Here is a 21,593-nt window from a genome sequence, read left to right as displayed (position 1 = left end):
AGAAAACCTTTTTACTTTTTACAGAAAACCGGGGTTGAGCTTTATTGCGAAAAACAAATAGGGGTGCAGGTAAAAGATGTATGAGTTGAAATAGGGTTCAAACTCGGAGGTGAATTGCTGATATTCCATGTGCCTCAAAAAGTACGATTGAATCGGCGAATCACAAAGCCCACATTGCAAGTAAAAAATGCCTAGGACCGCAGTGTATATCAAGTAAAAAACAGGTTCATTATTCTCATATATCAAATGGAAAGACTAGGAGCAGATGATAACAGCAGTTCAAGTTTTGAACCCGTTTATAGGGTTACCGACATTGAAATGGAAGGAAAAAATTCGAGCGCCGTATTATTTGGCAGCTTACCACCACACTATCAAAGCTCAGCGTAGTCTTGGTTTCAAAATGGTTCGGAAGCAGTTGAGCAGTTCCGAAACTTTCATCTTGCATAACACAAGGCGCAATGTCTTTATTATAATGGTGAACATACACAGTTATATTGCTATGTCTATACGAGCATATATTCTGTTCTTTTATCACCAATTTACTCTAAATAAAAAATGAAAAGTAACTTCATCTGTTGTACAGTAATAGCTGTGATGTCGTCGAGCCTCGCGCCGTCTTCAGCAGCTGCTAACATGTCCGACTTAATCCTGTAACAAACATTTATATCAATCGTACTGCGTACATTGAAGTTTGTGTCAATATCATAGCCTCAGACATATCTTTATGATGTAAATACTATGTCTAATGAAATTAACACAACTATGTGTAGTGGATAGATTACCGGTGTGTTTAGTGTTTTTAGTTCTTTTTGGACCGGTTTTTTTCTGAGAGACACATATACCTCAATACCTTTGCGTAAAGCAAACTTGCTGTACCGCGCGCTCGAAGGGGTTATTGCCGCCATCATCGAGTTGTAAATATTGAAAATATGACACTACTGACTCGATGATTCGATTAATGTTATAATACATGCTACTGCAGTGACAAAGCAAGATGATTCGGTATTTTTAAGTGGAAGAGATAGAACAAACAGCGAAACAGGAAAAGTTCACGTCCTGGGAGAAGGTTTTACCTTAGAATGCGCGTATATTTGGTAGACATGAACGTTTTTAGTGGTACCTATTAATGCAACGGTAACACACCGCTTAATCTTTGATGTCATGACGTAAATTTCCCAACGCAGGTTTTAAGCCTAATAGTAACAAAAAGTACCAATACATATTGCCACAGCTGCTGGCATGAGAGCAGCTTATCATTACTTTTGTTTTGCTTAATAACGTTAAAAAGAACCAATTCTGGTAGTTGACAAGATACAATACGTGCTTCTACCGCCCATTCATGGCTCAGTTATATAAAACTCGGTTCTGGATGAACTGTGCCACATAAAACAGGGGTAAAAAGATGGCGTTTAACCGATACTCCATGTTACAGCTGTCTTTCTCAAGTATAATTGTGATTAAGTCTACCAAATGTGATAGTAAAGGCCATCCAGTTTCCTTTTTCCTCCAGACAGCCGATGAAAGATTCAACTTCTTCTTATTCCTCTTGCATACACGCACGCAGCAACAGAGTAACCTGTGCTTGCATGTACCATATATCATTATTCCATTGTGATTATGTGAGATAAAGTTGTTTATTGTAGATGCAGTGGTATCACCTCGCCAGATATTGTATTACTTACACAAACGAATAGAGCGGGATTCTGTGAGGTGTTCTGAAAGGTATCTTTTGCCGAATAGCCGAAGGCATACGTGGCAAGGCAAGAGAGAAAACAAGCCATTAAACACCATTTGGTTGTGTGGTTGCCAACGCTAAATAATCTCCCCATCCCCAGTTGAAAGGGGGATTTGGGGGTTCGAAGGAAAACTCAGCTTTTACTGTTACAGGCATTGACATCCGCCGCCGTGCTTGTACAACAAGTGTTTTTCAAGAACATAAAAGGACGCTTGGCGTTGGTGCATGTACAATTTTTGGTTTTCTTTTCTATTTCACTTATAAACTTAAAACATGTGTAAGTAGAGAAAATAGTGTCATAAATTAGGAAAAATCCTTGAGGAAACACGGATTAACAGTAGATACTCTTCGACTACTATGTAGCTGACTGCGAAGAAGAAGTATACGAGGAGCAACAAGAGGAGCAACAAGAGAACGACTTTGAAAAAGGCTCCCGTCCCGAAGATGGAACCGTGCACTATGGGTAAGTACTTCTCTTTGAGGATATGATGATCAAGATTTTGCGCCATGGAACGACAGTTGACAATTGTATTCCAGTAACGTCATTTACTTGAAGCATGATGCTACCGAGAAGTTCCTTAACTCTGAGGATGGTGATAACTATGAAGAGGGCAGTGGCCAGCAAAAGGTATTTAATTAAAGAATAGACTAACTGTACAATCATCTGGTATCTTTAACGTTCAACTAACATTGTTTTCTGTACGTAGGTCTATACTTGCGATGATGAGAGTGAGTGGCTCGTCCTTCCCATTGCTGGCCAAGAAGATCAAATGAGCTACCAAGTCGGTTTTGATGACCAATTCCGTCTCCTACATGTTGCCTCAGGTCGTTACCTCCACTCCCATCCTGATATTGCCAGCCCTGTCACTGGCCAGCAAGAAGTCACTGCTTTTGGCAGTGAAGAAGAATCAGACGAGAATGACACCTGGCAGCTCCAAGCGTTCCCAGATCACGAATATGATCCTGAGGACTATGTAAGTTTATCTTTTTGGGGTTTGAGCTTAGATTAGATATTTACCTTATACGATGGCAAGGAGCCATAACAACGGGGAACAAACCTTAATCAATTTATAACATTCTATAATAGCTCTGGCACCTTGAAATTCCCATCGTGATCCGTCACGTCATGACCGGCCAGACGCTGTAAGTTATACTTTTCTTTTGATACAAATCACGAATAGTTTGCTCTATTCTTTATCCATCTTGTATATACTCATAATCTATCTACAGTCATAGTCACGAAGAAGAATTGGGTGATGATCATTTCGAAGTCACTGGCTACGTTGGCACTGACGACAACGACAAGTGGCAAGCTGTATAAAATCGCATTCTGTCCTTGCGATTATTTTAGTAAATCTTTTGATCAAAAATAAATAAATCCCCTCATACTTTGTACACATCTATCAATAAAATGGTTTGGTAATATTGACGCTACCTCTTTGCTGCATATCATCTATATAAGTCTCCTCCATTACGACAGCACCTATTACCTATTTGACTACATATATACTAGTTATCTCTTACAGCTGTTGGTTCGCATGTGCCCCTACGCCATGATTCTAGATTCTACTACCCTGTCCTCGAAATATGAAGCCCGGGCGTTATGTGTGACAAATACTTTAATCACGCGTTCTCCGGTTGCATTAAACCATGTTCAACTCTCAGAACCAAAAGCTACAAGCATATGCATTCAATAACTTTGCTGATAATTTTTTGTAAAAAATGATATATTTGACTGTACAATGAACTTTTTCTTTTCTTTTCTGCGAATGAATGAGAAAACTATGGAGGATGGGAATATGCTAAAAATATGTATACGTATGCAGTGCTACTTTGAGCCTTTTCTTTTTACAAGGGGTTCGATCTCTCTTTTATAAACATCAGTAAGTGTGCGGATATCTTGTTCCAAATGAGAGGGTAGTTGTTGACGAACGCGATCGGGGATGTTTTGATACCAAATGACAACTGGCAGGGCTAACTGTATCTGCTCATTTGAAAGCACCATGAGGCCTTTTGCTGCGGTTGTCTGCAAAATTAAGTCGTCTAAAAATAGATATAAAGTTAGGATCCATCGATAGCACGAGATGGTAAAACCCATTCTTTGCCCTATGGCTTACCATCTGAGCAGTCTGCAGTGATATGAAGAGCCTCTTTCAGCTTGTTTCTGATCGTAATTATTCCAATATGTTCAGGTTCTCTCGCCGCCGCCGACCGGATACGCCGCGGTTGATCACAAGGTTGTGCAGACATTCCAGTTCGTACAAGTAAGCCTAATAGTAACATACTTTGCATATTAATTCAAAAGCTCTATCGCCAAAGCACCAAGTACATGAATTCTTACACATCAACTCCAAACATGTGTCAGCAAGGTGTGGATCGTTCATATGTTGCCAAAGGACAGGTAATATAAAGTCTTCATAAACAATTTTCCAATCATTGATCCGGTAATAAGTCAACTCAAACGCCTTGACCATGTTGATTCGCAGATCGTCAAATGAATCTACTACATACAGGCAGCGTAAACTTTCTATCCTCTGATAATTATATGTCAAGATTCTTATACATACCTGGTTGCACAGCAGCAAGTTGTTTGTATAGGTCTGAAAGAAGAATCCCAGAAAATTCTTTAAGGCGTCGTGGCAAGGGAATTGATTCCTTCAAGGCTGGCCAACCGCACAACTCTACGAGAAGTTTGTAGGTCTGAGGGGAAAACGCATCAGTATATTTTCGCAAAAGTACCAACACACACTCATCTTCTTCAATTACCTGTGTAATTTTTGGATCGTTCTGACAAAAGTCAGCACACGCGCTTTGGATAACCTTTGTGATCATTTGCATGCCATCTACCGAAGAAAGAAGTACTTATTAGCGACTGTGTTGTACAGATTTTTCATCTTTGTGTGTATCTTTCTTTTACCTAATGCCTTTTTGTCGTTAAACATCAGCATGTCGCGCCACACCAGTGCAACATTGACGAACAAAAGCGGGAGGTTGTCCTTCAAAAGAGCCATTCGAGCAAGATCGTAGCATAACACAGCCATGCGGTTACGATCGTCAATGCGTCGATATAACATCGCCAATAGACGGATATAACGGCTATAAACCACACGCAGAAAGATTAATACAGGTAATTGGGAAGATAACCACGTCAGCAACAACATACCAAGCAAAGCTTATCTTTGAGTTCTTGAGATGATCGCGGATTTGGTTGGTAGCCCATTCGACGAGTTTTGGGTATAATGCCTTGATAAGCGGTTATTAGTCATTCAGATACTATTGATAATAATCTGATTTACAGTAGTTTACCTTATCATGTATAGTGCAGTATGCAAAAGCCATCCACGCAATGTTTCGCTCTTTGTGGTCGATATACGAGGGAGATAGTAGGTATATGCTATCCGCTAGACCATGTACTTGAGGTTCGATATTTGCATCTTGCGATTTTGGTACCGGATTTGCATGACTTCTGCTTTCCTTATAGATCGTTGCAATAGACTCAAATAACGGATGTGTGCAAGAGTTCTTATTTGAAGGGTGGGATTGTACTTTTGTGATATATTCGGCCAATGCAGACAATTCGTTGATGGTATCCTCGGGTGCATTCTTTGAGAATTTCTGAACATAAGTATCCACAACTTAATCAAAAAAACAAAACAAAACAATAATCGTGAGCACCAATCCATGTCAGTTCTTCTTGGTATTACATTCTGGGCTTCTACCTTTGATTAACTCGTGTGGAGCTACAGTGGGCTTCTTCAGCGGTCGCGGAGGAATAGTAGAAGCAGTGGTGGTTGCTTCTTCTGCTTTTCGTTTACGCGCGATTCCCGGTAACCGCATTCCAGCAATTTTTTCGAGTCTGGTTTTGGGAGGTTGTCTTTTTTTCACTGGGGTATTTGGCTTTTCTTTTGGTTGTGGTGGTGCCTGCCGGGATACTGGACCCGCTGAAGGCGTGGCGGCTGCGGTTAATAGCGGTCGAGATGCCTGCCGGGATACTGGACCCGCTGAAGGCGTGGCGGCTGCGGTTAATAGCGGTCGAGAAGGAGGAATTTTGTGCAATACAGGTTCTCGTGATTTTTCAGAATCATCGTCGAATGAGTCCATCATATCGCTATGTTCTGGTGACGGCGAGGACGCATCAAAATCGGAAACATACGGAGCCTAAGCCACGAGAAAGCATTAGTCGTTAGTATAAGGCAGAAACTCGCTTTCAAGCATATTTCCGTACCAAATTAGTGTTTCTTCGTCGTTCAGTGAGGCGTGCGTTCGTTACAAGAAGTTCGGTGTATCGATCTTGCAATACACGCTACACAAACAAGAAGAAATGATCGCTGTCAGTGATACGTGTACTACCTTTTAAACACATTTACAACTTGCTTACCTTTTCTTCTGAAAGCTTTTGAACTTCCAGAGCTCGTTTTTTAAGCTCTCTTACGAGATGTGGGTGTGATTGTGGTTGCGGTCGTGACTGTGGTAGCGGTCGTGGCTGTGATTCTGATTGTGGTTGCGGTCGTGGCTGTGGTTGTGGAGATGGAGGTGGTGGAGCGCGGTCTCTTTCTTTAAGCTCGGCCTCTAGTTGACTGACTTTGTTATGCAGTTCCTGGAGCTCTGCTTTTTCCGCTTGCATCTTCGAGACTTCTTGTTTTGAATCGTTCAAACTGCCTTGCAACATTTCGTAATTGATATTGAGCTCCATTTTGTCGTCTTCTAAGGCGTCGTATTTATTCTCGAGCTCATCTCGTTCCTTCTTCAGTTCGTTGTATTCTTTCTTAAGTGTAATATGCTCGGTTTGTAGCGATCGATGCGAGGTTTGAACACTTTCTTTAGTGCTCTTCAAAGATGCCACTTCCTTCTTCAACTTTGTCACTTCTGCACTATTTGACTGCTGCTTCTTTGATTGGTCCTCTGCTGCGGCTTCCAGTTGCTTGATATACATCTAGATAAGGGAAAATCATGTTAGCGTCGATATGAATAAACTTCTCGACGTTTTTTTCCTGTCCATGTGCGATAACCCGCAGTTTACCTCACGATTTGTCAAAGTTTGATTGATATGCAGGTTGGAGGTTTCCAGCTGTTTCAACTGATCTTGTAAAGCAGCGGTGCGGTTTTTTTCTTCTTTAAGATCTTTGGTAGAAAAAAAAAGGTTAGAGCTACAAATGCTAGATTGTCAAAGCAAAAAATGTTCTTCAAAATGTTCACATACCATCACGCGTACTTTCCAAGATCTTTAACAGCTTGTTCGTAGCAATGATTCTTCCTTTGAGTTTTTCGATGGGATTGCCAGAATTTATAGCAGACAGCATGCTGTCTTTTTCCGTCTCCGGTTGTTTATTTTGCATCGCACTCTGTTGTGGATCGACAGGGCTTTCTTCGAGAGAAGAATTCGAAGTTTCCTGCGGATGCATGGAATCGATCAATAAGGCTGGGTCAAAATAATCAGAGGTCAAAGAAGAGGAAAAAATATTTAATTGCGGATTCGGCGTTTCTTTGATAAATTTATGCTGCCTAAACATAACCTATTCTCATTAAAAGTGAAGTATATCTATACATGGAAGCATTGCGCTAAAACTTTGACATATGCTATAATTTTAGCAAGAAGTTGAAAAGCGACGCTTGTCTTCTTTGATCCACATACGCTGCTTGTATGTAATTTTGAAAAAGTTGCATAATCGCATACACTATAGTGTGAGCTTGTCTAGTCAAATGCCCATGCCAAAGATACCTCGCCCAACGGTCGTATTGCAATACAGCTTAGTGTGCAAAGTAAGTCAGCTTCAAGTAAAATTTGCTCAAATGTACATATACAGAATTTTAAGCCTTTAGTGACTGATACAGTGAAGCATCAGCTACACCGTCAGCAAGTTGACTCTTGAGTTTGGTGAAAGAAACAATGAAAGCGATGGATGTGCGTAAGAGTCAAGCAACTTCCTTTGTAGCATCACGAAACAATTGTACTGTTACCAAGAAGCTAATGTATTGTTGCGATAGTATATGTATGTCATAAAGCATACATATATGTGGATTACAATAGCCTGTGTACTTAATGAGTACGGCAATCGTTTTAAAGCAAAACTTGTATGATTTTCTGCAAAAGTTGCGATTTTTATTTATGATCATGAGAACATGTATGAGACAAATGATACCGAAAGTATCGAAAACACCGAGGACTTAGTGCACATTGCAGTTGTATCTATGCAGGGAAGATCTGAAATGGGCCATCAGTGTATATATATTATATACAGTCCCTCTTGTTGTACGGCAGTTATTGATCATTTTAATTGAGAGGAAGTAAGAAGTGAACAAATTATACATGAACTTGACGCCTTTTCACTTGTTATAGAGTATAAATACTTTATAGCGGATCCAATATACTTCCTTTCCGTTTCCTCATTGTATTAGCAAGCATCGCCACTATAAATATTAACCTGACGCAGTAATATATAATGCAAGTTTCGATAAGAAACAGGATGTAGTTTCATCAAGAGCTCCATTCCGTGCAACGTATCGAGAAAGAAGTTTTGGTTATTATTAAATGTAATATCAGAACGATTAATTATTAAACCCGTTAAAATATATGTTCCACTCAATTTCTTTTAATACAGTCGGTTTTTCCCCCGAGGCTCATATGAAGAGGTTGAGTCGCTTGCCGTTAAGACGATAAACGACGCAAATTTGAAGCCGAAGCAGTGAACAAGAACCACTTTGTGAAGATGTAAATAAGCAAGCAGTACATAGTACCATTCTTTACACCAGTACTTGTGCGTACTGTTATTTAGAAACTAACAACGTCATCTAATTACTGTATTTTTGATCCCTTACAATAGTATGTGGTACTCTACTTTCTTTAGGACAAAGAGTAAGTCCCCCCCCATGCCCCGGGGGTAAGTACTCTACTTTGCCAGTTGCAGTATTATTTAAGCTTACATATAAAACAGCAATACTTGCATACTGTTACTTTATATACGAGAGGAGTCTGTTCTCGCAACTGGTTTCTATACGGGTGATGGCTGCTTAAGATATATACACCGCCTTTTCGCTTCGCTGCGTGTCACATCTGGCTTCAAGGAGCGAGTTCACTGGGGCTATGTTTTCTACCGCCCCAAGAGTTCGATCAAGTTCCATTGGACACTGGATTTATGGTTGCAATACAATCTGTGGAATCTTACTATGCCGTGTTTGGGTTCTTGACACGTCATTGCATAGTAGGTTTTAATAGATGCTGGGACTTTCGATTGGTATCGTAAAGATTAGATGCAGTACTTGGAACGAGTGTTTGAGTACACCAGCTATAGGTTTAGGTTTGCCGAAAAGGAGCAAGCTTTAGGATTTTAGTTTGTGTATAATATAAAAGTCGATAAGATGACCTTATATTGACAATAGCCTTTTTACAATTGAACTGCTAAATATACATAGCTTTGTCAGAGCCATTTTGATTGAGATACTCTTGAATCTGTGTGAATGTTTCCCACTGTATTCTAAATTACAGACACCTTTAAATAAGGCAACGTCTTGATGTCATACACTTACCAAATGATACACGTCATCAGAAGCATTAACTCCTTCGATTGATTCAGTGGAATAGATATTACAGATGCAGCAGTTGTTGGTTTGAATATCAAGTGCAGTTAGCATTCTATTGTAGTCTTAGATTATACAGTTAATCTTGTTATTATCAAGTCAAAATATCAATTGAGCTACTTTATATGTATGTATAAAAAAATTAACATTGTAGCTATGTCAGTAGCAATCATTTTTTTGATTCTACCAACATAAAATTTCATTGACCAGTGTACTGTAATTTTGTGATGATCATAGTAAATCTAAGCTGTTCACTATATACTTCTAGCTTTCATTGCAGTTGTTAGGAGACCGATGCCAAAACGCGAATGGATGATAATGAGCTGTTAGAATTCTAATTGTATCAAGTGTACTTCGCCTGACAAAATCCATGTCTTTGACCCGTTCCAAGTTGGCTAAAGCAGAGTATTTGTTCTAAGGTTGGCGGAGTAGGTCGTTCAGGTACCTTGGAACAAATACTCCGCCTACCTTGGCACAACCTTGGCACAACCTTGGAACATATACTCTGCCTTAGCCACCTTGGAGCTGGTCAAAAGACATGGATTCTGTTATTAGCGTAAGTGTACTCCTTGCACTTTTTTCTTTTGCAATAGTACGGACCGTTTTAAATCATTATTACCAAAATAGCACATTTTTATAGCTACACCAGCGATGACACAGGAGAAGAGGACGATAACACTAACAAGAATATATAGACATCTTTCTCTATTGAAGAAGCTATATAGGTTTGATGATGCGGTATTCTTTAGATATATAAAGTAATAATTTAGTATAAGTTGATGCTACTACAGTGTTTTCGAGAGTGACGGATTTATTGTCGACGAGTCTGTTGGCTGTTTCTTCGATTCAACCATTGGGATACTAAGCTGCTGATTCCAAAGCAAATATTGACACAACAGGCGGAGTACACTTGATCCAATTAAATATCTGACAGCTCATTATCACCCATCTGCGTTCTTGCATTGATCTCTCAACAACTGCAATGAAAGCTAAGTATATAGTGAACAGCTTAGATCTACAATGATCATCACAAAATTACAGTACACTGGTCAATGAAATTTTATGTTGGTAGAATCAAAAAAGTGGATCAACATCCCTCAATATTTATTTTTTACAAATGCAAAAAAAAAGAATACCAGCAGTCCCTGATATGTAAGTAATATTGTAGTATAAGCAAAGAGTCTAAAGAAATGTAGCAAGAATAATAATCTATGTGATGTATCTAAAATCGGGATGCTGTAGTATAAAGAAAAGATTTGAGCACCATTAGTAACCAACTATGCAGTGTTTGTAAGTGCGATATACCATGAAATATTATGCTTTTACCTTATCAAATAGCTCATCATTTTTGTCAATAACCGCTTGACGCTCTTCGATCGACATGTTGTCACGTTTCTTATTAATGTATATAAACACTGCCTTAAGACATGCAGCGACTACAACACCAGCTACTATAAATCCTAAAAACGCTGCATGACCATGGATATAATGAGGAGCGTCGCTTGCACGATACAGTTGCCCAGAAACTACTCCACCTAGTACATACGGATTCAATTTTCCTGTTAGTTTTTCCCAGGAAAACGTTCTTCTTTTCTTTCCTTTTCACTCTGATGCTCATGGATGGTTGATTATAAATTACCTATGTTTCCAAAGCCATTGATGGCTGCAATAGCGACGGACCGCTTCATTCGACCAGTTATATTGTTCGTGAACCAAGGTGGAACAATCGCATAAGACGTATATACACCTGTTGCGGTGAGGATCGTTGCAATAAATAGGCCTGGCACGCTTCTTAAAGTTATCAGCAAAGTACAACCGAGAGCTGTAACCAGCAAAGGTACAATGATGTGGATGCCGCGTTCTCCCCGCTTATCAGCACTGATACCATTGATTGTGGCGAAAACGCAAGCTGTTTTTAAAGATTTGCCCGCAATATAAGAGTAGAATTTTTCGTTAAGTTACAACACTTGGAGTAACATTTTTCGTAAAAGTTTAATCGTTATCATTACCTACGACATATGGAATGCTGCTGAATGCCTGGGCGTTCAAAGCTGTGAAGCCCAATCCATGAATGATTGTGGGTAAAAACATACTGACACTGTATAGTCCTACGATGATACAGAACGCTAGCAGTGAATACACGTATGTTTGCCAATCACGAAACACTGCAAAGAACTGCGTCCAAGAAAACTTTTCACTGTTCTCTGAGCCGGAGTCGACAGATATCATATCCAAAAAAATCTTGCGTTCTTGCGCGTTTAGAACTATATGTATTATTATCAAGCATTTTAGATAATATTCACCTACATGGTCATTTTCATATCCAAGCTTACACGAAGTATTTTCTGGAAAGTCAGGTAAATAGATAAAGCAAATGATCGACATGACTAGCGTAGGAATAGCCTCAATAATAAAGATCCACTGCCATCCTGAGAGACCCTGTAAGCCATCCATATACATAATCGCATATGCCTAGGTCATCATTACCGGAGTTAAACAATTGTCAAACAGGAAACTGCCCTTGCTCTACATGTATGTATGGGAGCTGTATAGTCATACCCAAACTCCACCAAAAGCCTAGTAAAGTAATAATTAAATAGATCACGCTTAATTTTGTTGATACTACTCATTGACAGGAGTCCATAGCAGTAAATGAGTAATAGAGACCTACCCCAGCAGCGGTTGAGCAAGCATAGAAGATAGCGATTCGTCGAGCTTGCTCTCGTTTTGTGTACCAAATGGATATGTAGAAAATGATAGCTGGCACTAAACCTGCCTGTCAAAAATAAGGCGCATCAATTTACAAACTTTGAATGTTTACAATACAAGATTTTTTGCTCAACTACACCGAATGCTTACTTCAGCAACACCAAGAAAGAATCGGGCAACCATCAAATGCGTTCCGTTCTGTACGGCTGCCATTGATAGCATAATAGTACCCCACACCGCCATCAAAATCGCCATCCAAATTCTGGGGCCAACTTTGCTAAGCATCATATTAGCGGGTACTTCAAAAACAATCTAAAAACCGTGTTACTTAAATTCCCTACTGCGTGCATCTGTTTCTTTTGGATATCAAAGGTACTGGCAGCATATTATAAGGTCCTTACGTATCCTGCAAAAAATATAGACAATGCACTGTTGAACTCGCTTTCAGTCATGTGCGTATCTTCGGTCAGTCCAGCTAACTTTGCATTTCCTGCATGATAAGAGTGAAGATAAAGGGCGATGATAATGTAAATAGATAGTGTGTAAGAAGGAGGGGAAGGGGTGGGGGGTTGGGGGCTAGATGAGCAATATTGATCGAACATCAACTCTTTCGTTATCGCTACAATTATTTTCCCTACCAATATTGACTCGATCCAAAAACGAAAACAAGTAGAAGAGACAAACAAGAGGCATGATTCGAAAATCACGTTTCCATGTCAACTGCCGTATTTCTTCGCCATGGGATGAGAAGTCTCGTCCAACGATGTTGTCCTGAGAGGTACTATTTGCCACATAGCTCACAACGTATTGGTCATATTGGGCGTCACTCTGTTTTACACCAGCCTCAGTTTTCTCATCATGAGTATGATTCATTGCTTATACGTGCGTATGTTGTTATAAGCGGTAGGAGTATTATAATGATGATATTAAGTAGAGAAATAGAATTAAAAGTGGCAGCTGTACTAGCAGAAATCAAAGTGAGTGAAAGGGGGAAAGCGAAGGAAGAAAAAGATGAGTCTTAAATATCGAAAAACAGGGACCGAGTTTGTTCCCAGTTATTATAAACAAAAGCATACAGTGTTATGCATGCATGATAGGGGCCTTGCATAAACAAACAGTGAAGGTCCATCGTTGGTAAAAAGGAGGAGTGGTGTCGCCTCTGTCTGATTATTCGCAGGTGTCGGACAACCGGAGCAGAACAGTGGACCCCCTCCTTAATTTCACATGCGCTAACTTTCAATTTTTTAATTTCTTCACCAAATCTTTCGGAATGGCACATCTTCGTATATTCCACTTATAAAGGACAATTCAGGGTTGAAGCCTTATCGGGTGATAATAAAAAGTGCTCCCTCATATATATACTTCTCTGAAAATAAGCACTGCACATTATATGTCATATTTCAATTGAACTGAATAAGATTGAATGTTACAAACGAGAATCATATAAAGAGCTTTGTCTAGCGAACAGTTTTGCTTGAAGCTTGTAACGTAACTTTCGTTGCTTGGTAGGGAGACTAGTTATGGTTTCTTTCATCTCCATCAAAGGCCAAATAAAACAGTATTACCGTGATACATACATTGTTTCCCTCGTCTTCAATGGTACTGCTGGGCGGCAAGCAGTCTCTGCTTCACTGGGTGCTCCTTTAACATCCATTGTCTCTTCGTATTAAATATGTGGAAAAAAGGTCCATTCGGCCAGATAAATGTATCGGATAAAGGCTGCGTGGATTACGTGACCATTATAGTGACAATTTCATGAGCGTTGATACATAATACATGTAACATCAAGATGTGTCTGGATAAAGAATATCCGTACATGGCAGTTTGTCCTAGTATTTATTAACTTTCACAATCCCTTATATTCATACTTTAAGTTTAAATTTTGGAGGGGGATCACTGTACTTGGTATGATCAGTTATTGCACTTGTATGCTCTACACGCTTCAAAAAGAAGGGGATCCAAGCAAGCATTTACAACATAAGCATATTAGGACTATGTCGTCTCCGAAAATAAAATGGCTGCTGCAAGCAAGGATGCAGGAAAGGAGAACCCCTCTCTTTTGGCAACTTCAGCATTGCTACATCGCTTTTCGCTTTTATTATCAGCTTATCAATGAAAGTTGCCACCATACATAACTACCAGACACAGGAAAAATTTGTTGTTGTTTAAAAGAAAATCAATGGTTTATATAATTGTATAATGGTAAAATACTAAATATGCAGCAAAATAACAAACAAAACTACTAAGTTGTATACAAAAGAAAAGATAAATGTTGGGTGTTGGTTGGTGTAAGAGAAAATATTGTAGAGAGAGAGAGAGAGAGAGAGAGATTATATTTAGAAGCGAGTGGCGAGTTTGCGAAGAGTTTCCTTGCGGGCCTCAACGCTCATGTTCTCGATCAGTTTTGAGAAACCTTCAATGACAGCGTCCTGGTCGGCGGTACCGAGAGTGACGACCTGTTCCTTGGTAGCTTCGCTCTTGATCTTGGCAATACGCTGGTCAATCAATGGAGCGCGCTTGTCGAACCATTCGGCGACCTTTTCATCCTGTTGCTGCCAGACCTGCTCAGCAGCCGACGAGGCAATGTCGTTATCCGAGACGAACCATTGCTTCAACAAAGAGCACATGGCCTCACGAGACATCTTGGGAGAAGCTTCAACGATCTTGCGGATAGCATACTCCTCACCGAGTCTGCGACGCACACGCCAGTAAAAGTATTGACGCGAGTAACGCCATTCAAGAGGCTTGCGAATGACACCCTTGGCTTCCATACGGCCAGCACGATCGTGCAAGTCGGCAAACTGGACGGCGATCTGTTGATAAACGGGTAACAGTTCTTGTTCACGGGTTTCGATCTGCTTCTTCAACTCGGTCTTCTTGGCTTCATCAGAAGCTTCATCCAATTGGCGCTTCAACGAAGCGTAACGTTCGTCCAGACGTTCCATGGTAGCCAACAATTGAGGCTTACGGTACTTGATTTCGACGATACCTTCGGGTTCCAAGACACCACCACGGGCTTGTACGTCACCGTACATTTCCATCATGTCCTGGTTGATAGTGGTATCAATAACGACCCAAGCGCCACCACGAAGTTCACCGTTGGGAACCAAGTAGACAAACACGGGCTGCTTGTAGTTGCTCAATGCATCGACAATTTGGGCACCATACTTCAAGACTTCGTTGTACATGTCGCGCTGACCGCCAGAGAAACCACGCCAGTTGGCAAAGATCATCAAAGGCAGCTGTTCACCCTTGTTAAAGTCGTTGATGGCCTGAGCGGTCTTGTATGCAGAGTTGGGGTACCAGACACCACCGGCTTCCATGAAAACTTGTTCGGTAGAATCGGCGTTAGCAGGATCAGCCGGGATGATGTTTTCGACAGTGCGGGTTTCGACGGCGACAACACCCATAGGAATACCACCTAAACGAGCACGACCAACGACGACAGTACGAGCCCAGCCGCTCAAAGTTTCGATAAACGAGTCGCGATCGAAGAAACCGCTCAACCACTTGCCATTCTCGCTCTTGCCGTTCAAGAACAGACGAGGATCGGAGGGACCCTTGGGAGGTAAGTACTCTACCTCACGGTCGATAGGATCAGCACCAATGCGAGTGGTGACGGGAGCACCACGGAACTCGGGCACGAACGAGAGCCATTGTACAATCTTGCCAACACCTTCCAGATCGTTTTCGGCAGTCAAGTGCGAAACACCGTTCTTGTACATGATTTGGGTGCCACCGAGCTGCAAGTTGGATGTGTAAACTTCACGACCCAACACCTTGTTCAAGGCAGGAGCACCGGTCAGGATAATGGGCTGGCCCTCATTCTGGACAGCACGCTGACCAAGACGCACCAAGTAGGCACCAATACCGACGGAACGACAAGTCACCAAGGTGATTGTGAAAATGTCGTCATAAGCACGGGCAGTGGCACCGGCAATCAAGCCAGATCCTCTGAGATTTTCGACACCAAGACCGTCGGTGTAGCCGATAACGTCAGTAATCTTGCAACGCTTTTCGCCTTCGTCCTCGATCTCTTCAACATTGACGGACTTGCCGTTGCCATTCTGGCTCAATGACTGGTAGGTTTCAGGAGTCAAGTAGAGATACTTGAAACCCGAAGCAGGGTTCTGAGGATCCTTCCATGCTGCCTTGAATTGGCTGATCAGCTCGTCGGCCAAGCCGATACGAGCACCAGAGTTGGCAGACAAGTAGATGCGTGGAATACCCAAGTTGCGAGCAAGTTCAGAAGCCTTGTAGAACACCTGGTCTTCAGCGACGCCAAAGGAACCGATCTTGAAGGTAATGTCGTTGGCAATCACGACAATGCGGCGGCCAGAGGGATATTCAGGTGTGCGCAGGGTCAACAACCAGGCAACCATACCAACAGTGTTTGTACCGGGTGCACGATCGATTTCTTGGATCGAACCATCATCGTCCAAGACCAATTCCTTGCCCTCCACCAACTGACGAGGCTCCTTCAAACTGGGGTCGTTCTTGACGGCCTGTGCCCACTGGATATGGATGGCTTGCTGGAACAGCTCGGGGAAGTCATACACATAGGTGGTGCCCATCAAGTGAGCCTTGTAACGGCGAGGCTGCAACCATTCCTTGGTAGGGTAGGGCTGCGACAATGACTGCATGTGCATGGCGCCAGGAATACGGCCCACTGACTTTAACACCCATCCGCTCTTGTCAGTCTTGACTTCTTGATAGACATCGACCTTGAGGATGTAGCCAGAAACGTTGTCGACAGTGAAACGCATGGGGATGATGGGGGCATCGGGTCGCTTGGGCTGAATGTTGAAGCGGATTTCGGCACCAGTGACACGCAACTTCCACAAACGCTTGCCGTGGCGGTCAACAAACTCTTTGAGCGCAGTCTCGACTTCATCGGCTTCCAATGAGAACGTGGGGATAAAGTTGATGAACAAGTGGTTACAGTCAGAGTTCTTGTACTCGTGGCTGACAATTTCCAGCGTGTCCAAAATATCGGTCAACAAGCGATCCGACTCCGAGATCAAGTAATCAGCAGTGCGCATCGAGCTCTTGACACGGCCAGGGCGGACCAAAGCACGGACAAAGAAGCGGCAGTCCGATGGATTTTCCTTGGCAACTGCATAGTAGACATGCATCTGACGGTTCTCAATGAAGCAGGGCTTGATGTCAAAGTTCGACAGACGGGCCAATTCGAGCTGGTAGGCCAAAGCAGGTTCAACGTGACGGATAGTCTCGTCTTCAATGTAATCTTCACGCTCGCGGAAGGTGTAGAAATCGGGCATCTGGTCCTCACGGCAGACAATCACGGTGATACGACGCAAATGAGCGCGACGGAATTCGTCCTTGTGCTGGCTAATGACCTCAGCAATCTTGGGACGCCAGTAAGCATCGTCCTTGTCGGCATCTTGGCTCTGAACAGCAATGTTCAAAATGTTCTCCATGCGAGCCTGGGGCTTGGGACGCTGCTGGTTGTTCTTGAGCATAGCAGGCAACTCTTCTTCTTCGAATGCGGTCAAGATACGAGGCAATTCCTTTTGCACTTCCTCCAAAGAGCGGCAAGAAGTCATGGCACCCGTACGGACGGGTTCCTCTTCGGTGTTGTTCAACAAGAAAGTCAAGTCAGAGTACGAAGCAATACGCTTGTTGTCAACGTTGGATGTAGCGGTCTGGAGCAAGAACTTCCAGGCAATCACATAGGGTTCACGCTGCAAGTTGTAGGCAACGTCCAAGATCTTGTAGGCATGGTACGAACGACGGCAGTAAACTTCCAAGGCAGCCAAGACAATGTAGGGATCGGCGTGGTAGAAGAAGTTTGGCAAAACATCAAAGACATTGAATTTGGTGTCAATCAGATCCTTGAACGCATCATAGCTTGGCGTACGGCGTTCGATATCACCACCATAAACGCTTTCGGTGACCGAGTTGTTCAAAATCTGGTACATTTGGCTGTGGCGTTCTTCGTACGATGGCAACTGGCACAAGATCAACAACTCACGGGCTCTGAGAGTGACCTTTTGTGTGGCACGGCTGTCGATTTCGGACAAGCGTTTGAGGATGGACATGAAGAACTTGTCGAGCGTGCCACCGACCGAGGGCGAGACCAGATCCAAAAGGATCAAGACCAGCGTATTCTTGCTTGAAACCTTGGCATGCGACAAAACGATGGCCAAGACCTTTTCGAGATCGTCCTTGTTCTGGTCACGCAATGAAAGGATCACTTCCTCATCACGCTGCTGGGCCCCACTGAACAAAATTTCGACGTCATAGTATTGTTCCATCAACTCGACATAGACCAAATACTCGTGATGCTTCAAGCCCTTGCTGTAGCGTTCCAAGATGCTGACCATGGGTTCGACAATGGTCTTCAAAGCACTTGCTTCGGCCTGAGTCGAGACGTTGTCGCGACTGTATGCGTCGATACGGTTGAGCAATTCCTGAGCGGGGAAATCAACGGGCTTGGTGTCCAAAAGGTCGTGCAAGCTTTGCTCAAGGCGGGCTGGCAAGCGGCTGGAAATGGCCGACATGAGAGCAGCGAATTCCGAGTAAGGAAGTTCGGGGTTGCGCAAAACTTCGGTCAAATCCTTGACAGCAGTCTGAACAAGAGCTTGGTTGTCGTAGCCTTGCAAGATGTATTCCAAGGTGCGCTTGGTGGCCTGGAAGCGCTGCATGGGTTTCTCGCCAGTGATGTGAGGAGGACCGAATGCGGGCACAGTGCCAGTGAAGGGCAAAGTGGTCTTGACACGGCTGGGGTCATCCAGAGAGAGGATACCAATGATATCACCGGCTTCCAAGGTACCACCGACCTGCTTGATGAACTGAACATGACCGTCCTCGGTTGCAACCAAAGGCATGTACATTTTCATGACCTGAATATGTGATCAGTCTCAACCTCTTTTGTATGATGCAATAGCGCCACCACCCAACAAAAAAAAAGAAAAATTACCTCAATTTCAGCATAAGCTTGACCGGCCTTGATGTGGTCACCATTCTCCAACAACAAGCTGACCAATTTACCAGGCGAAGGACTACGCAACTGGGTAGGATCGCTTTCCTTTTCCAACAAGCAGGTCTTGCCATCAATCATCAAACGCGTGGCCTGGACCTCTTCACGCGAGTAGGTGGTGTGCGACTTGCCACCGACGGAGACCAAAAGACCGCCATCAGTCAGTTCACGAACACCGACCTGGGTCTTGCTGCCGTTCAAGTACAAGGTATAGATGCTGGGAGCTGAACGGGTGACGGTAAAGTTGTAGCGCAGGTCTTCGTAGATGAAATCGACGGTGAAGACAGTTCTGAGCATGTCACGGCCAGGCACTTGACCGCGCTCCAAGTTTTGCTTGTACTGCTGACGACATTCTTGGGACAAGGTGTGGGCCTTGGTGACAGCACCGCAAAAGACGGCGAGCATGGGATCAGGACGCTCGGCAGTCAGCTTCTTGGAGATGAGCATATCCAACCAGCCAGTATTGATGGTGTTTTCCTCAAAGTCCTGGGTCTCCAACAAACGGACAATGTACTCGACTGTGGTGCGGAAATCGCCACGGATGGACAGTTCCTTCAAGGCAATGACCATGTTCTTGCGGGCCTGTTGACGGTTCTCGCCATAGGCAAAGATATGGCCAAACTGTGAATCGGCATACTCGTGCAGGCCACCGGCCGAGACGACTGAGAAATAACCCCAAACGTTGGTCGAGGAGCGGAAGTTGAGTTCTTGCATCATACCGGACGAGGGTTTGAATCCTGCGTCTGGGTTCTCGGCAGTGATACGGACCGCAATGACGTGGCCCTTGGGGACGGGTCGGCGGTGGACTTCGAAGGATGTGGGGTTGCTAAAGTCAAAGTCGATGGTCGAGGCGCTGTTGGGCTGACCGCCATAGAGGACACGGATGTCACGGATACGGTGGAGCGGGATGCCCATGGCAATCTGCAGCTGGGCGGCAGGCAGGTTGACGCCAGAGACCATTTCGGTGGTCGGATGCTCGACTTGCAATCTCGGGTTCAGTTCCAAAAAGTAAAACTTTTCATCCTGGTGACTGTACAGGTACTCGACCGTACCGGCAGACACATAACCGACCAGTTTACCCAAACGCACAGCAGCCTTTTCCATTTGTTCAAACACATCGGGCTTGGCAATCGTCACGGGAGCTTCTTCAATGATCTTTTGGTGACGGCGCTGAACCGAACAGTCTCTGCCGAACAAACTGATTGCGTTACCGTACTGATCGGCCAACAGCTGGACTTCCAAATGACGGGCGTTGCCGGCCAGCTTCATGATAAAGATGGGCGAGCCCGGGATTTCACCTTGGACTTGGGCGAATGCTTGTTTAAAGTTGGCAGGGTCTTCCACCTTACGGATACCTTTACCGCCACCACCTTCGGATGCCTTGATCATGACGGGGTAGCCAATCTTCTCGGCAGACTTGAGACCGGCCTCGGCCGTCTGAACGCATGCATCCATATAAACATGCTCGGGCACAACAACGTGGCCTTCTGCGCTCTGGCCAGTCTCGGAGATGCCATCACCGCTCCAGCCCATGGTGGGCACATCTGCGCTCTGAGCAACAATCGTAGAGGAGATCTTGTCACCCAACGAACGCATAGCCGATGCCGGTGGACCAATGAACACACACTTGTTTTTGCTCTTTGCGAGCATGTCGGGCAATCGTGGGTTTTCTGATGCGTGGCCCCTATATTATCATAGGTGATACAGAAGCTCAAATTTTTTTAGTATATCCCATTATAACATTGACATTCAATGTCCCCCTTTCTTCTTTTGTGAAACGCGACTAGCACTTTTTTTTAAAAGTGTTGTACATACCAGCCAGCCCATACGGCATGGACACCCGTGCGTTCAGCAACATCGACAATCAGTTCAACGTTGGCATAGTTGTTATTGTTGGAACCGCCAGGCACTTCGACGTAGTTATCGGCCATGCGGATATACTCGGCGTTTGCGGACAAATCTTCGGGCGTGGCCATGACAGTGAACTCAATGGCACGTTCGTTGCCAAACGTTTCATAGGCCCATTTGCGAACCGATCGGATTTCTTTCATGGCAGCCATACCATTGTTGGCAATCAATACTTTGCTAATGACAGTATGGCCCTCGTGTTGTTTGACGTAGTCGCGGACGGCGCCTTCAGGTGCAGCGTCAACCGTGTTGCCACCTATATACAGTATTTCAAAAATGAGTATTTCGGTTTGGCATTGGATGATATAACATACACACACGAACACATATGCTAGACGACACAAAAAAAAGTTTTATTCTTTTTCTCTTTTACCTAAAAAGTGTGAGGGTACATTCTTATGATCGACCATGGTATTATATTATGATAGTTTGTAGTTGTGGTGTAAGTTGCCGGAGGGATGCTTTTTTGAAGTTGACAGATGATGCTTTGAGGATGGATTGATAGTAGTAGTAGTCGTCGTCGTCGTAGTAATAGTAGTACTAGGAGGGTTGGAGGAAGTTGAAAGGGAAGGGGGGGAATATGCAACAAGAAAGATTATATACAAAAAAGTACACCAACAAAAGATTAAAAGAAGCAAAGAAAAAGAGAAAAGAAAAAGAAGA

The 21,593-nt window shown here is 43.3% G+C and overlaps 6 protein-coding genes across 6 annotated transcripts; 1 reads left to right on the top strand and 5 right to left on the bottom strand.

Annotated features, from left to right (window-relative positions):
* Positions 1–1,245: 1,245 nt before the first annotated feature.
* BDB00DRAFT_370954 (uncharacterized protein) lies at positions 1,246–1,954 on the bottom strand. The gene is made up of 2 exons (XM_053117112.1): positions 1,683–1,954; positions 1,246–1,581 (listed from the first exon to the last, which is right to left on the bottom strand). Exons 1-2 carry the CDS (start codon positions 1,827–1,829, stop codon positions 1,345–1,347), a joined length of 384 nt encoding a protein of 127 aa, XP_052979673.1. The 5' UTR covers positions 1,830–1,954; the 3' UTR covers positions 1,246–1,344.
* Positions 1,955–2,008: 54 nt separating this feature from the next.
* On the top strand, positions 2,009–3,165 carry BDB00DRAFT_906944 (MIR motif-containing protein; the record flags this gene model as incomplete). The annotated part of the gene is made up of 6 exons (XM_053128610.1): positions 2,009–2,012; positions 2,099–2,198; positions 2,273–2,363; positions 2,443–2,709; positions 2,823–2,878; positions 2,966–3,165. 6 exons carry the CDS (start codon positions 2,009–2,011, stop codon positions 3,054–3,056), a joined length of 609 nt encoding a protein of 202 aa, XP_052979672.1. The 3' UTR covers positions 3,057–3,165.
* Positions 3,166–3,180: 15 nt separating this feature from the next.
* BDB00DRAFT_370637 (uncharacterized protein) lies at positions 3,181–5,449 on the bottom strand. The gene is made up of 8 exons (XM_053117110.1): positions 5,042–5,449; positions 4,915–4,978; positions 4,653–4,831; positions 4,502–4,578; positions 4,303–4,435; positions 4,077–4,238; positions 3,853–4,005; positions 3,181–3,778 (listed from the first exon to the last, which is right to left on the bottom strand). The coding sequence occupies exons 2-8, from the start codon at positions 4,953–4,955 to the stop codon at positions 3,564–3,566; spliced, it is 960 nt and encodes a 319-aa protein (XP_052979671.1). The 5' UTR covers positions 4,956–4,978; positions 5,042–5,449; the 3' UTR covers positions 3,181–3,563.
* A 225-nt stretch (positions 5,450–5,674) lies between these two features.
* Positions 5,675–7,495, bottom strand: BDB00DRAFT_370746 (uncharacterized protein). Its single transcript, XM_053117111.1, has 4 exons — positions 6,948–7,495; positions 6,756–6,856; positions 6,086–6,668; positions 5,675–5,893 (listed from the first exon to the last, which is right to left on the bottom strand). Exons 1-3 carry the CDS (start codon positions 7,243–7,245, stop codon positions 6,099–6,101), a joined length of 969 nt encoding a protein of 322 aa, XP_052979670.1. The 5' UTR covers positions 7,246–7,495; the 3' UTR covers positions 5,675–5,893; positions 6,086–6,098.
* Positions 7,496–10,624: 3,129 nt separating this feature from the next.
* Positions 10,625–12,997, bottom strand: BDB00DRAFT_906929 (major facilitator superfamily domain-containing protein; the record flags this gene model as incomplete). The annotated part of the gene is made up of 9 exons (XM_053128609.1): positions 12,658–12,997; positions 12,421–12,509; positions 12,224–12,331; positions 11,982–12,086; positions 11,870–11,887; positions 11,644–11,782; positions 11,320–11,574; positions 10,950–11,219; positions 10,625–10,845 (listed from the first exon to the last, which is right to left on the bottom strand). Exons 1-9 carry the CDS (start codon positions 12,890–12,892, stop codon positions 10,625–10,627), a joined length of 1,440 nt encoding a protein of 479 aa, XP_052979669.1. The 5' UTR covers positions 12,893–12,997.
* Positions 12,998–14,355: 1,358 nt separating this feature from the next.
* BDB00DRAFT_872297 (acetyl-CoA carboxylase) lies at positions 14,356–21,340 on the bottom strand (the record flags this gene model as incomplete). Its single annotated transcript, XM_053126935.1, has 4 exons — positions 14,356–18,885; positions 18,963–20,706; positions 20,838–21,186; positions 21,304–21,340. 4 exons carry the CDS (start codon positions 21,338–21,340, stop codon positions 14,356–14,358), a joined length of 6,660 nt encoding a protein of 2,219 aa, XP_052979668.1.
* Positions 21,341–21,593: the final 253 nt, after the last annotated feature.

The sequence above is a fragment of the Zychaea mexicana genome, assembly GCF_025766255.1.
Source record: "Zychaea mexicana strain RSA 1403 chromosome Unknown BDB00scaffold_36, whole genome shotgun sequence".
In the NCBI taxonomy this organism is placed as follows: Eukaryota; Fungi; Mucoromycota; class Mucoromycetes; order Mucorales; family Lichtheimiaceae; genus Zychaea; species Zychaea mexicana.
This window is presented reverse-complemented; position numbering and strand designations above follow the sequence as displayed.

Bases quoted from the DNA above. Each gene is read 5' to 3' on its own strand.
- BDB00DRAFT_370954 (XM_053117112.1), bottom strand. From the start codon at position 1,829: ATGGGGAGATTATTTAGCGTTGGCAACCACACAACCAAATGGTGTTTA. The intron at 1,582-1,682 runs GTAAGTAATACA...GGTACATGCAAG, and splicing joins ATCCCGCTCTATTCGTTTGT to CACAGGTTACTCTGTTGCTG.
- BDB00DRAFT_370746 (XM_053117111.1), bottom strand. From the start codon at position 7,245: ATGTTTAGGCAGCATAAATTTATCAAAGAAACGCCGAATCCGCAATTA. The intron at 6,857-6,947 runs GTACGCGTGATG...TTTCTACCAAAG, and splicing joins GCTGTTAAAGATCTTGGAAA to ATCTTAAAGAAGAAAAAAAC. The intron at 6,669-6,755 runs GTAAACTGCGGG...TCCCTTATCTAG, and splicing joins AAACTTTGACAAATCGTGAG to ATGTATATCAAGCAACTGGA.
- BDB00DRAFT_370637 (XM_053117110.1), bottom strand. From the start codon at position 4,955: ATGGGCTACCAACCAAATCCGCGATCATCTCAAGAACTCAA. The intron at 4,006-4,076 runs GTAAGAATTCAT...TGTTACTATTAG, and splicing joins CACATGTTTGGAGTTGATGT to GCTTACTTGTACGAACTGGA. The intron at 3,779-3,852 runs GTAAGCCATAGG...ATCTATTTTTAG, and splicing joins CACTGCAGACTGCTCAGATG to ACGACTTAATTTTGCAGACA.